Genomic DNA, 11,259 nt, shown 5'->3' on the forward strand with positions numbered 1-11,259 from the left:
TTGAGACAGTACTGAGGGCTCCTCTGTCTTGCTTTCCCAGTGGGAGGGGTGCATGTGTGAAATAGACTAAGGGAGCATCAAGATGGGCCTTTTCTCTGGGGTCCAGGCATCTTGCTGATGCAGAACAGGTGGATGCGGTCAGGTTCTTGGGTGCAAGTTATAAAACCAGGAGAAGGCAGAAGTTGGGGGGGAGGCAGGGCCATGACGCCTGTTCCCAATCATGATCTTTTTAATTATTGTCACAAACATTGTTAATGTTTACCTGTAAACAGCAGGGAGATAAACAAGATTACAAGCCTAGCGATTATGCTGGAGGAGTCTATGGGGAGTGCGTCAGTGTCCACTCTACCCTAATTTGGCATGTATGGAGCTGAAGCCCCCAGCTGGCTGCCTTTTCTGGGGCCAGGGGCTTTTAAGAGCCAGCTGGGGTTGAGGCACATGGAGATCATCAACCTAGGAGCAGGTTGTACATTCCAGAGGAGAAGCGCCAGAGCAGGGCCCTCACAGGTCCTCGTCACCGATGCCCTCGAAGGCGTAGTTGCCATGGAAATCGTTGGCCCCAATGTCGGCAGAAGAGCTGGAATGGGTGATGGCTCGCAGGCTGACAGAGCCCAGTTTGCTCTGGGGGGGGGGGCGAGAGGGGGGGTTAGTGAAAGCCCTTGTCACCTCTCAAGGCTCCCTTCCTGCTCGACAGAGGGGGTGGCAGACTTACCGAGACCTTTGCCATGGCTTCCCGGCTGGCATCTGGAGAATCCTGGCAGGACAGGGAGACAGGTTAGTGGGGCTCAGGCCACCTGGGCAGCCCCATTATTTGCCCATGGGATTTGTGGGGGGCAGGAGGCAGACCCCGCTTACCAAGAGAGGAGGAGACTTTGCTGTTTGCTGGCTGTTGGAGCGCTGCTGTGTGGCGCCATTGGCCCGCCTGCGGAACACCTGCAAAGAAGAAAAGGGCTCTGTGGATCTGGGAAGGCTGACTTCCCACATCCCTTGAGGCTGGGCATGGCGGGTCTTACCTTGCGAATGCTGCCCCCAGACTTCTTCACCATCAGTTCATCCACCATGGACTGCAGGCAGATGCTCAGCATGATGGCCTGGTAGGTGGAAGGGAGAGAGGCTATGAGGTTCTCCCCACAATCTGGTCTGGAAACTCCACCACTGTCACCAAAGAAATTGTGAGTCCAAACTTGAATGTTTCCTCTGAAGTGTGTGATGTGATCCTTTCAAGCAGAAGTGCTCTGTTGGGGCCGCCCTGGGTTTGTTGCAACACAAGGCCTCCAAAAATTTCTGACTCAAAGATGGGTCTGTACAAGGCAGGGGCAGGTGTGCCCTGGCCCTTCACCTACCTGCGGGCTGGTGATGGTGACCCACTGCAAGCGATCCTTGCTCATCAAGTACTCAAAGGCCAGTTCCAGCTTGACCTCTGGCTTGCCTCCAGCAGGGGGGCCTTGCGCCGACGTCCCATTGTGCACAGGGACCTGGTTGGGAATGGGGTTGGAGATGGAGCACTGGTAAGGCCAGTGTGGAAGCCCCCTCCTTCCTAACCCAATGCCTGGGGGACGAACGACAGCCCTTCAGTTTATGCCTGTGCCAACTCACTGAGGAGGTGACCCGCCAACAGCGCATCCGTGTCACTTTGAAACTCCCCTCCTTGATCTGGTCATTGGGCAGCTTGACCTGGAAGTTGAGCTCGCTGTTCCCAGCCCCAACAATCACGTGGCAGCCCTTCTCAGGGAAGTCTGTGATACAGGGATCGAACTTCAGGTAACCGTAGTACTTGAGGGTCTGCGCCAAGCGGATGAACTGTAGGGAGTGGGAGAGTATTGAGACGGGCCCCAAATAGGCCGCACACAGCCCAAGGGCCCCTGTCCTTGCTCCCCTTCCTCTCCCTCTCACACACACACTCACCTCCTTCTTGGAGACTTTCTCCTGGAGGGACCTCAGCTGCCGGTGCTGCTCCTTGTTGGCCAGAATCCAGCCCCGCTCGATGTCTGCCACTGTCTATGGGGGAGCAGAGTTGTGTTGGGACCTAGGGGACACTACAGGCCCCCCTCAACATCCCCCTGCCCCGTTATACCAGGGTCCTCTCGTCCCCTCACCTGGGCATACAGCAAATTGAGCCCCACACGCTGCTCCATCACGTCGTCATCGTAGGCCGAGTCCCAGTAGCTGGTAAGAGATGCCCAGAGAAAGGCTGGCAATTACTGAGGCCTCCTTAGGGCATGATCTGGCTGAGGCCCCCTCCCTGTATCCCCCTCACCTCTTGCGCAGAAGGATCTTGTACTCGGGGTTGCGAAGGCTGGTGACTGACACATAAGGCAACTCAAACTCTTGCAGCTTCCGGACGACTGGAAGAAAAAGCAGCTCAGGGGAAGCCTGGGGACTGGCTCCCTCCACCCCATGGCATGCAGACCCCTCCCCACAGCATCCGTTGCCTGGCTCCCTGCCTCCCAGTGCTTGGGGGTTTCCTCTACATCCCAGCAGAAGTTTGGTGACTCACAGGAAAAGGCCCCATCCGTTGCCTCTCGCACCAGGAAGAGGTGGAAGTAGCCTATCAGGTCCTCTGGCAGGTCCAGCTTGGTGGCCACGGCCTGCGAACACGACAGGGGAGGGAGGGAGGCTCACCCCTGCGCCTCTTCCTCCTCCCTGAGCCAGTAAAATGGTGGGAGGAAGAGACCCCCCCCCCCAGCAGAAACTGACCTCCAGGACGTCCTCGGTCTGGTCAGAGGTGAGAATGTTGACCTTCACTTTCTGCCCGTTGGAGAGGATCACCTCCAGCCAGACCTCTTCTGTTGGGATCTGCTGGGTCTCCTGTGGGGGGGGGGCACAGTGCAGGACCTGGCATCAGACCCACGCCTGGAGGCCCACGCACTCACGCTGGCTCTCTTTGCGCTCTTTCTCCCCCGGACACAACTCACCTGCTGGGCTTTGCGCAGGAAGCTGTTGAAGATCTCGCTGGATCCCAGGAGGGGGTCCTGGCGCACTGCGAGGGAGGGGTCAAGAGAAGGCCGCCATCAGGTTGCTCCCCAGCAGCCTCCCTCCCTCCCGCTGCCCCCAAAGTAAAGGCCCGCTGACCTGACCCCCGGAGGCCTCACCCGCCTGCATGTACTTCTCCAGCTGCTCCCTCCGCTGCTCCACTTCCGCGGCAGTGAGGGCAAAGATCTTCTTTGGGGGGAACGGGGGGACCGCGCTGGCCCCAAACTCCTTCCTCAGCTGCGGAGAGGAAGGCCGTCAGGAAGAGCGCGGGGCCCAGGGGCAAAGCACGCAGCCCTGCCCTTCCCTTGCCGCTGCCTCCTCACCTGTTCGTGGAGCCCCAGCAGCTGGCTGTAGCGCACCTGGCAGTGGAGGACCCCGTTGACGTGGATGCTGTAGGCCTGGAAGCGGGCAGAGGGTCAGCAGGAGGCCCTCCCGTCCCCCGGAGGGACCCTCAGGAGGGCCCTGGCGGAGAGACCCCTCGCCCCGCCAGGGCCCAAGCCCAAGCTCAGCGCCGGGGCCTCCGGGCCGGACCCTCCCTCCCTCCCTCCCTTCCTTCCACGCACCACGTAGGCGCCAGAGGAGGAACCACCGCTGCTGCTGCCGCCGCCGCTCCCTCCGTCCCCGGCGCGGGTCTCGGTCTCCGGGATGGAGAAGTGCATGATGATGCCCTCCGCCGCTTCCGCTCCCGTCCCTCTCCTCCTCGGCTACCTACGAGCCACACCGGAAGCTGCCACCCGGGGCGCCGCCGCCATCTTGCGAGAGGGGGCGGGGCTGAGGGCAGGCGGAAACACTGCAGGATGGCCCCGCCCCTCTGAGACAGACCAAGAGGCGCCAATGGAGGAGGAGGAGGAGGAGGGCGGGGCCAGGGATCGGCGGGGGAGGGGCACCAGCAGAGTCATTCGGTCCCTAAAAGGGCCATCCCAGGAAGGGCGGAGCCAAGGAAGCCACGCCCCGACGGAAGGGGCGGCGCTTCGGACCCGAGTGGAGACTTAGGCATGGCGGAACAGGGAAGCGGCGGCGGCGGCGGCGGCGGGGCTGTCATGGCGGCGGTGAGGCGGGCAGGGCTCCGGGGAAGGTAACGCGGGCGGCGGAGCGTTGTCTCGGGCTCCGTGAGTGACGCGGCTTCTCCTTCTTTCTCCTCAGGCCCCTCCGCCGCCTCCGGGGCCCTCGTCGGCGGAGGAGAAGCTGCAGCTGCGGAGGGAAAAGCGGCAGCAGAGGCGAAAGCAGCGCCGCGGAGGAGCCGCCAAGGAGGGCGTCCAGGAGCCGGAGGAGAAAGAGGAGGAAGGCCGGGCGCCGCAGACCGGGCCCCCGCCTGAGCCGCCCGCCGCTCTCTCGGCCGTTCCGGCGGAGAAGGCCCCCGGGAAGAGCAAGGCGGAGCTGCGGGCGGAGCGCCGGGCCAAGCAGGAGGCGGAGCGGGCGCGGAAGGCGGCGGCGGTGGCGAGGAAGGCCGAGGCCCCACCGGGACCAGGACCCCCCACCCAGCCCAGCGAGGGACCCCCGGGCCAGGGCCCAGCGGTGAAGCGGGTCCCGGAGCACGTCCAGGCGGACGACCCTGCGGCCCGGAGGAGGCTGGCCAAGAAGCTGGAGCGCCAGCAGGTCTGAGGGGAGGCAGGCTCGGCCCCCCAGACCCCCTCTCCCTGGGCCCCTTCCCCTGCTGCGGACCGCAGGAGCCAGGCCCAGGGCTCTCTGGGGGCCCTTTCCCGCCTCCCGTCCGGAGCCCCTGGCAAAGGGACGCAGGGGAGGGTCCTGCTGCGGCCATCTGCTTCAACCTGGGTCCCTCTCTCCCTCCAGGTGCCTTTGAGGCCGGACTACGGTGACAAAGTCAGCCTCTTCTCCCACCTCCATCAGTACAGCCGCAGGGAGCTCCTCACACAGCAGATGAGGTGGGTGCCCTTTGGGCCGCAGAGGGCCTCTGGGGAAGGGACACATCCTGCCATGGCACGCCGGACGGGGCTGCGGGGCGGTCAGCCTGTTGCGCTGTCCCTCTCCGTTTCAGGCAGAGTCAGCTACCTTCACGCTGGTCACCGAGTTGGAAGAGTCCACAAGACCCTGATCCAGTCCAACCCCACCCTGCCATGCAGGAACTCTCAATCAAAGCAGCCCCATTGACAGATGGCCATCCAGCCTCTGCTTAAAGGCAGCCTGCAAGGAAGGAGACTCCACTCAAATCTCCAAAGGAGTATATTCCACTGTCAAACAGCTCTTAACTATGTTGAGGTGGAATCTCTTTTCCTGAGCCTGTATCCATTGCTCCATCATGTCCTATTTTCTGGAGCAGCAGAAAACAAGCTTGTTCCCTCCTCAACATGACATCCCTTCAAATATTTAAACAAGGCTATCCTATCACCCCTTAACTATCTCCACACTAAATATATCTAGCTCCCTAAGTCATTCCTCATAAAGCTTTATGGTTTCCGGGCCCTTCACCATTTTGGTCACCCTCCTTTGGACACGTTCCAGCTTCTCAACATCCTTTTTGGATGTTTAAATGAGTCATGCCCTAATTAGCCAATTCTAGTAGCCCCATGATTACAAGACGCATGATCAAAAGGAACTTTTGCTGAGTGTGGCAAGTTCCAGGCGTCTGGTTTGCATGACTTTGTAACTCAGGTGTGCACAGTTGTGCGTCCGCAAGGTGCTGCTCTCCTTAGCGTTGTTGCTGCTGTTGTAGAGGCTAGAAACTTCTACCTGTGTTCAGTTGTTCTTCCCTGCCACTCCCCTCCGGCACCCTTTCTGTTCTCCAGCCCAGCTGGCTTCCCTGGTCCTCCCTCCGTCCCGCGTGGAGCTGAGTGACGGTGCCTTTTAAGAAGGATATAGGCAAGTTGGAGCAAGTTGCAAGAAGGGCACAAAGACAATAAGAGGGATGGAGACCAAATCACAGGAGGAAAGATTGATGGACCTAGACATGTTCAGCCTGGGGAAGAAAAGACATGACTCCCTTAAAGTCCTCAAGGGCTGATACAGAGAGGGGAAGGCAGGCCTGTTCTCTGCTGCGAATGATTTTAAGTTATGGGAGAGAAAATTTCAACCAGATGCTAGAAGAAACTTCTTGATTGTAAGAGCTGTTTGGCAATAGAACCAAGCTGCTTGGAGAGGGCTTGGGCTGTCCGTCTCTGGAGGCCTCCCAAAAGAGGCTGGGCAGCTGGAGATCCTCTGCTGAGCAGGGGCTCGGATTTGATGCACCTTCCAACTTTACGAGTCTATCAATAACAATTATTTTTGTTTAGATTATCATTGATTTTAATCTGAAAGTGTTTTAAATTGTTTATATTCTGTGCTGCCTTGAGATCCTCCGATCAAAGTTGGGATCAAAAAGTTTTAATATCTGAGTAAAACGATTGGTCCTTCCTCTTTACCTACTGGGTTCCTCTCTCCCAGTCATTTAGCAGATATAAGTGAGTTCAAATCGCCAAGTAACCCCAAGGTGCAGAGCACACAGGTGGGGATGTGCCTCGTGACATATGTTTTCTCTCCCCTGCCAGCATCCCTGCCTCTACCATCCACCCTGCGGTGGTGCGCCTCGGCCTCCAGTATTCCCAGGGCATCGTCAATGGGTCCAATGCCCGTTGCATCGCTCTCCTGAGAGTCTTCAAACAGGTACCTGCTGGGCAGGTGGAGGGGGGTGCCAGTTGTCTGCTTTGCCAGGCCACTCTGGCCAAGAAAATGGCAAATCAGGCCCAGTGTGGCACAAGGCATCAGTTTCCTGACTGGTGGGGGGAAGGGGTGCAGCCCACATGCTTCATGTTTATGCTCCCATGCTCTCCAGTGTTTCAAAATTAGCATTGTTGTTTTCTGCTGAAATCAAGCAACACGTTGTGTTGGTAAATGGGGAATGAAAGTGCTCTTTGTTTGTGTCAGCGTACAAATAAGTCCTTTATTCCCAGATTAATATGTTATGCAGGTTGCTGTGTTTCTATGTCTGATTTCAAAAGCTAAGCAGGGTCAGGCCTCCATAGTCCTCAGAAGGCAGCCCCTGGGAGATAATAATTGGGGATCACCAGGAGGGTTATAGATCTGGATGGATTCCTGATGGCTCTTGGGGGAATTCCCTTTCACCATGGCAGGCGGTCCTGATGAAGTCCTTGCTGATCTCTGGAGTGGAAAAATGGCCAGGGCAGTGGAGAGGGTTGCCTCTGAGTGACCTTCCCGCGGAGTGGAGCCAAGGGACCCCCCCACCCACACCACATACTCAGGAGCTGGAGATGGTGGAACAAATAGAAAGGAGTTCAGAACATTGATAGCAAAAAAGCGTGGGGCAGATCCCACTGGACATGGGCTGCAGCCCATTGGAAGGCTGCTCTGTGACAGCAAAGAACTCATACTTCTCTGCCACCACCGTGTCTCAGTGGAGCTTTCTTGCATGGCTAAGGGTCTTCTGTGCATTGCCCCACAAGAACAGAGTTAAGACCACCCAGCAGACCAATTTGCAGGATGTTTTGCAGGCCAAGCTGACTGGATCTACACTGAGTCGGATGTTGTAGTTCATGCAGTTCCAGTGATGTAATCTTGCTCTTATGTGTCCTGGATACCTTGCACTTTGAGCAGCCAAAGCATGTGGGCAGGGTCCTTAGAGAGGTGAGAGCCACCACATGTGCGCCACACGGTTCAAGCAGCCAGAGTGGATAATGGGAGCAGCAAATGACTCCCTGAGGCAAGGCAGAGTTCCATCTTGCCTAAAAGATGCTGTGGTGAGGCCCCTATTGAAGAAACTCTCTAACAGCAGTGCTGGTTATTCTCTGGGCAGTCTCCAGTGATCCTTTTTGGGCAAGGTTCTAGAGCCTGCATCAGCCTCCCAGCTCCAGGGGCTCCAGGATGAAACAGACTACCTAGATCTCTTTCAGTCTGGCTTTAGACCTGGTTATGGAGTGGAGATGGCTTTGGTTGCCATGGTGGGTAACTTCACTGGACACTGGATAGGTGCAGTGTGCTCCTCTGAGTTCCACTGGACTCTTCAGGGGTTAATCCCAGAACTCTTTGGGGGTCACCCCATGGAAGTGGCAGCCCAGGGAGGCTCAGGAAAGGAGGAGGATGTCTGTGTGCAGGCAAGGCAGTTCTGGGGAAAGTGGGATACAAATAAATACAATAGAGCTGAGTGAACAGAATATGGGGTGGGGATCTGGCTTTTATGTGGGACCTGGGGATATTCAAGAAGGGAGCGTTGCTTGATGTCTGTGTGCCCCCTCACCAAGAAAGGTGAGGGGCTGCTCTGAGCTTTCCAGACAAGCCCCCCCTCCCCCTGTCCTGCCATTCCTTTGGATTGATCCAGCCGCTGTGGGCAGGAGGGGGCTTAAAGTCTGCCTCTTGCCAACATGGCTTCTTCTTTGTCCCATTCCCCCTCCTCCCCAGGTGATTGAGGACTACACCACTCCCCCCAAAGAGGAGATCTCCCGGGATTTGGTGAACAAGCTGAAGCCCTACATCAGGTGACTGGGAATTGGGACCCCACGAACATGTCTGCAGTGGGAGGAAGTGGGGAGGGAGGAGGGACTCTGCTGCCACTTGGGTACGCTGCTCTGAGCATACCTCACCCCTCTGTGCAGCTTCCTGAACCAGTGTCGGCCCCTTTCCGCTAGCATGGGCAATGCTATCAAGTTCCTCAAGAAGGAGATCACAGCCCTGCCAGCAGCCATACGGGAAGAGGAGGTGAGCCGGGGGGACCTCTTGGTGCGGGGTGAGCAGTCCTCCCTCTGGGCTGCGGCCTCACCCAGCAAGTCCCTGCCACCCTTGGGGCCTGGGGTGTGAGTGGCCAGTGAAGCTTTCCTGGTGGCCCCAGGATCGGGATGAGGAGGCAAACCCTCTCAGTTGACCTGAGTCCATCCTTCCCTCCCTCCCCACGGCGGCAGGCCAAGGGGCTTCTGCAGGAGGCCCTCTTGAAGTACGAGCGAGAGAAGATCTTCCTGGCAGCCCAGGCTGTCTGCAAGTCAGCCTTTGAGAAGATCCACAATGGGGACGTCATTCTGGTCTATGGCTGGTAGGCAGTAGCGGGTACCAGGAGGGCAGGAGAGTGGGGGCATCAGTGAAAAGGAAGAGCCCCTGCAGCCCCAGTATGGGAGGACAGGCATGGAGGAAGAGGTGGGAACAAAGGGGTGGATGGCTAATTGAGGCTCAAGGCTGAGAGGCTCCTCCGTTCTTTGTCTTCCAAACAGCTCTTCCCTGGTCAGCCGGACGCTGTGCTATGCCCATGCCGAGGGCAGGGCCTTCCGGGTGGTGGTGGTGGACAGCCGGCCACGCCTGGAGGGCCGGGAGACGCTGCGCCGTCTGGTCCGGCAGGGAGTCCAGTGCAGCTACGTCCTCATCAACGCCATCTCCTATGTCTTGCCTGAGGTGGGTGGGTGGGTGGGCGGCGGGGCAGGCAGTGTGGCAGGTGGCCATGCCAGCCACTCTTTGGACTGCCCTTCCCCTGTGGGTCTCTCTTGGGAGAGGGGGGTTGTCAGTGCTCACAGCACCACCTCCCCCCCATGCAGGTTTCAAAGGTGCTGTTGGGGGCCCATGCGCTGCTGGCCAACGGCTCTGTGATGTCACGCATGGGCACCTCCCAGATTGCACTACTCTCCAAGGCCCACAATGTGCCGGTCCTAGTCTGTTGTGAGACCTACAAGTTCTGTGAGCGCGTCCAGACCGACTCCTTCGTTTCCAATGAACTTGGTATGTTGGGCGGGAAAGGAGGGTTGGGGGGTTGCGATGGGCTATCCAGTGAAGTGTAAGACTTGCTTTCAGGGCTCTTGTCCCACTTTCTTCTCCCAAGACCAGGGAAGGAGGGAGGGGGAGAGAGCACATGTTTATTCCACAACATCCGTTTGGGGCAAGCAAGGCAGAGGGAGCCTTTTTTGAGGCTGGGCAGAGATTCCAGCTCAGCCTCTGAACTGCCCACTCCCTGGCCAGCATGTGAACAAAGGTAAGAAGTGGGGCAGAGACATGGTTTGAGATGCTGCTGCACAGTTGGCTGCCCAGGTAAGGGGTGGGTTGGGTTGGGTTGGCACTTCTTTCTGTTGAATTTGTTTAGGGGTTGTCCTGGGGCTGGCAAAAACTCCATAGTAAAGCAGATGGGCTGCTGTTGCAGAAAACAAGGCAGCCTTGATACATCCGGTGGGTGAAAGGGGCTGGCTGGGCTGTGCCAATGGTAGCCAGCCTCCGGTTGGCAGAGTAGGCAGGTGGCAGCTTGGCACCAGAAAACCACAGAACTGGGGCAGAGGGAAGCTGCAGTGCTTCCCATCCTGCGATGCGGGGGGAAGGGGCTGGGGCTGGCCTGCCCACCCCTCTCCCTGACCCATATCCCCACAGATGACCCCGATGACCTGATTGGGACGAATCACGGGAGGAGCCCACTGGCCGGCTGGCAGGAGAATAAGGCCCTGCGCCTCCTCAACCTGGTCTACGATGTCACCCCCCTGGAACTGGTGGATCTGGTGATCACGGACTTGGGGATGATCCCCTGCACCTCTGTCCCTGTTGTGCTGCGGGTCAAGAATGTGGAGCAATAAGGAGGAGTTGGAGAGGAAAGGAATAAACTTGCGCCTTGCTTAGCTCTGGCCATGTGTCCTTGTGTACGCATGCACAGCCCAAACGCTGGGTTAAATTTGCAAGCTCTAACCAAGAGGGTCAGAGAGCATTTAGACTGACCCCTCCCATGCAGGAATCCGCAGCTGCAGCCCCCCCCCCCCCCAGAGATGGCCTTGATCCAGCCTCTCTCCGGTTATCTCCATCCCCTTCTGTGGCTACACAGCAGCCATGACCAGGCGGCCCCTGCAGTGCCTTCCAGCTTCTGAAGCAGCTGCCTCCATGCCTTCCTCTGCGTGAAGCCCTGGTTCTGGTGGGGGCTGCTCCTGGGGGCAGAGGGGGCCGTCTGGCTGAGCCCCTTGGCTCTGAGCTGGTGGCCTTCCAGGGAAGCGCAGTCCTGGGGCCCAAGGCTGGCTGCCTCCCAAGCACTTGGGCACGGAGGGCAGTAACAATAATACTGGCTATCAGAGCGGCTTACAGCTTGCCAACCAGGCGTTTCCCTCCCTCAGGCTTACGCTCCAGAAAGGAGAGAGGCAAAAGGAGAAGGGGGAAGGCCCAGCGGAGCTAGACTCGGAGGCCTGTCGGGGCTGCCTTGCCCCTCTCTCCCCGAGATGGTGGCTGGAGGGAGGGAGGGCGGGCGCTTGCCAACCGGCCTGGGCTGCTCTGGCCCTTGCCTTGGGGAGGGAGGCCACAGGCCCAAGGCCGGCTCTTCCCTGGGAGGAAGGCCTCTCTGTGTTTCTACACCAGGGAGCCCTGTCTCCCGAACTGCCTTGGGCCTGAGCGCTGGCC

General features: G+C 58.6%; 2 protein-coding genes across 3 annotated transcripts; one reads left to right on the forward strand and one right to left on the reverse strand.

The window, feature by feature from the left end:
- Nucleotides 1-182: 182 nt before the first annotated feature.
- On the reverse strand, nucleotides 183-3,754 carry LOC149310272 (sorting nexin-17-like). 2 transcript variants are annotated; one of them, XM_089528616.1, is made up of 15 exons: nucleotides 3,537-3,752; nucleotides 3,297-3,371; nucleotides 3,093-3,210; nucleotides 2,916-2,980; nucleotides 2,698-2,808; nucleotides 2,498-2,588; nucleotides 2,258-2,345; nucleotides 2,097-2,166; nucleotides 1,906-1,998; nucleotides 1,597-1,800; nucleotides 1,344-1,475; nucleotides 1,014-1,091; nucleotides 856-933; nucleotides 713-754; nucleotides 183-621 (listed from the first exon to the last, which is right to left on the reverse strand). In XM_089528616.1, the coding sequence occupies exons 1-15, from the start codon at nucleotides 3,630-3,632 to the stop codon at nucleotides 502-504; spliced, it is 1,461 nt and encodes a 486-aa protein (XP_089384742.1). In that variant the 5' UTR covers nucleotides 3,633-3,752; the 3' UTR covers nucleotides 183-501. The 2 variants fall into 2 exon arrangements, with proteins under 2 accessions (XP_089384742.1, XP_089384743.1); XM_089528617.1 differs by lacking the exon at nucleotides 1,344-1,475 and having other exon boundaries at nucleotides 3,537-3,754.
- Nucleotides 3,755-3,867: 113 nt separating this feature from the next.
- On the forward strand, nucleotides 3,868-10,496 carry EIF2B4 (eukaryotic translation initiation factor 2B subunit delta). The gene is made up of 10 exons (XM_089528615.1): nucleotides 3,868-4,022; nucleotides 4,117-4,569; nucleotides 4,765-4,856; nucleotides 6,456-6,570; nucleotides 8,320-8,396; nucleotides 8,514-8,616; nucleotides 8,817-8,944; nucleotides 9,120-9,297; nucleotides 9,438-9,618; nucleotides 10,255-10,496. Exons 1-10 carry the CDS (start codon nucleotides 3,969-3,971, stop codon nucleotides 10,452-10,454), a joined length of 1,581 nt encoding a protein of 526 aa, XP_089384741.1. The 5' UTR covers nucleotides 3,868-3,968; the 3' UTR covers nucleotides 10,455-10,496.
- Nucleotides 10,497-11,259: the final 763 nt, after the last annotated feature.

Source organism: Sceloporus occidentalis, unplaced genomic scaffold, assembly GCF_023333645.1.
Source record: "Sceloporus occidentalis isolate IW3139 unplaced genomic scaffold, rSceOcc1.0.p SCAF_6, whole genome shotgun sequence".
Taxonomy (NCBI): domain Eukaryota; kingdom Metazoa; phylum Chordata; class Lepidosauria; order Squamata; family Phrynosomatidae; genus Sceloporus; species Sceloporus occidentalis.

What these genes read in the sequence shown, in the direction of transcription:
- LOC149310272 (XM_089528616.1), bottom strand. Translation starts at nt 3,632, where the DNA reads ATGCACTTCTCCATCCCGGAGACCGAGACCCGCGCCGGGGACGGAGGG. An exon ending in CAAAGTCTCCTCCTCTCTTG is followed by an intron (nt 755 to 855) that starts GTAAGCGGGGTC and finishes CTGTCCTGCCAG; the next exon opens with GATTCTCCAGATGCCAGCCG. An exon ending in AAGCCATGGCAAAGGTCTCG is followed by an intron (nt 622 to 712) that starts GTAAGTCTGCCA and finishes CCCCCCCCCCAG; the next exon opens with AGCAAACTGGGCTCTGTCAG.
- EIF2B4 (XM_089528615.1), top strand. Translation starts at nt 3,969, where the DNA reads ATGGCGGAACAGGGAAGCGGCGGCGGCGGCGGCGGCGGGGCTGTCATG. An exon ending in AGAAGCTGGAGCGCCAGCAG is followed by an intron (nt 4,570 to 4,764) that starts GTCTGAGGGGAG and finishes CTCTCCCTCCAG; the next exon opens with GTGCCTTTGAGGCCGGACTA. An exon ending in TCTCCTATGTCTTGCCTGAG is followed by an intron (nt 9,298 to 9,437) that starts GTGGGTGGGTGG and finishes CCCCCCATGCAG; the next exon opens with GTTTCAAAGGTGCTGTTGGG.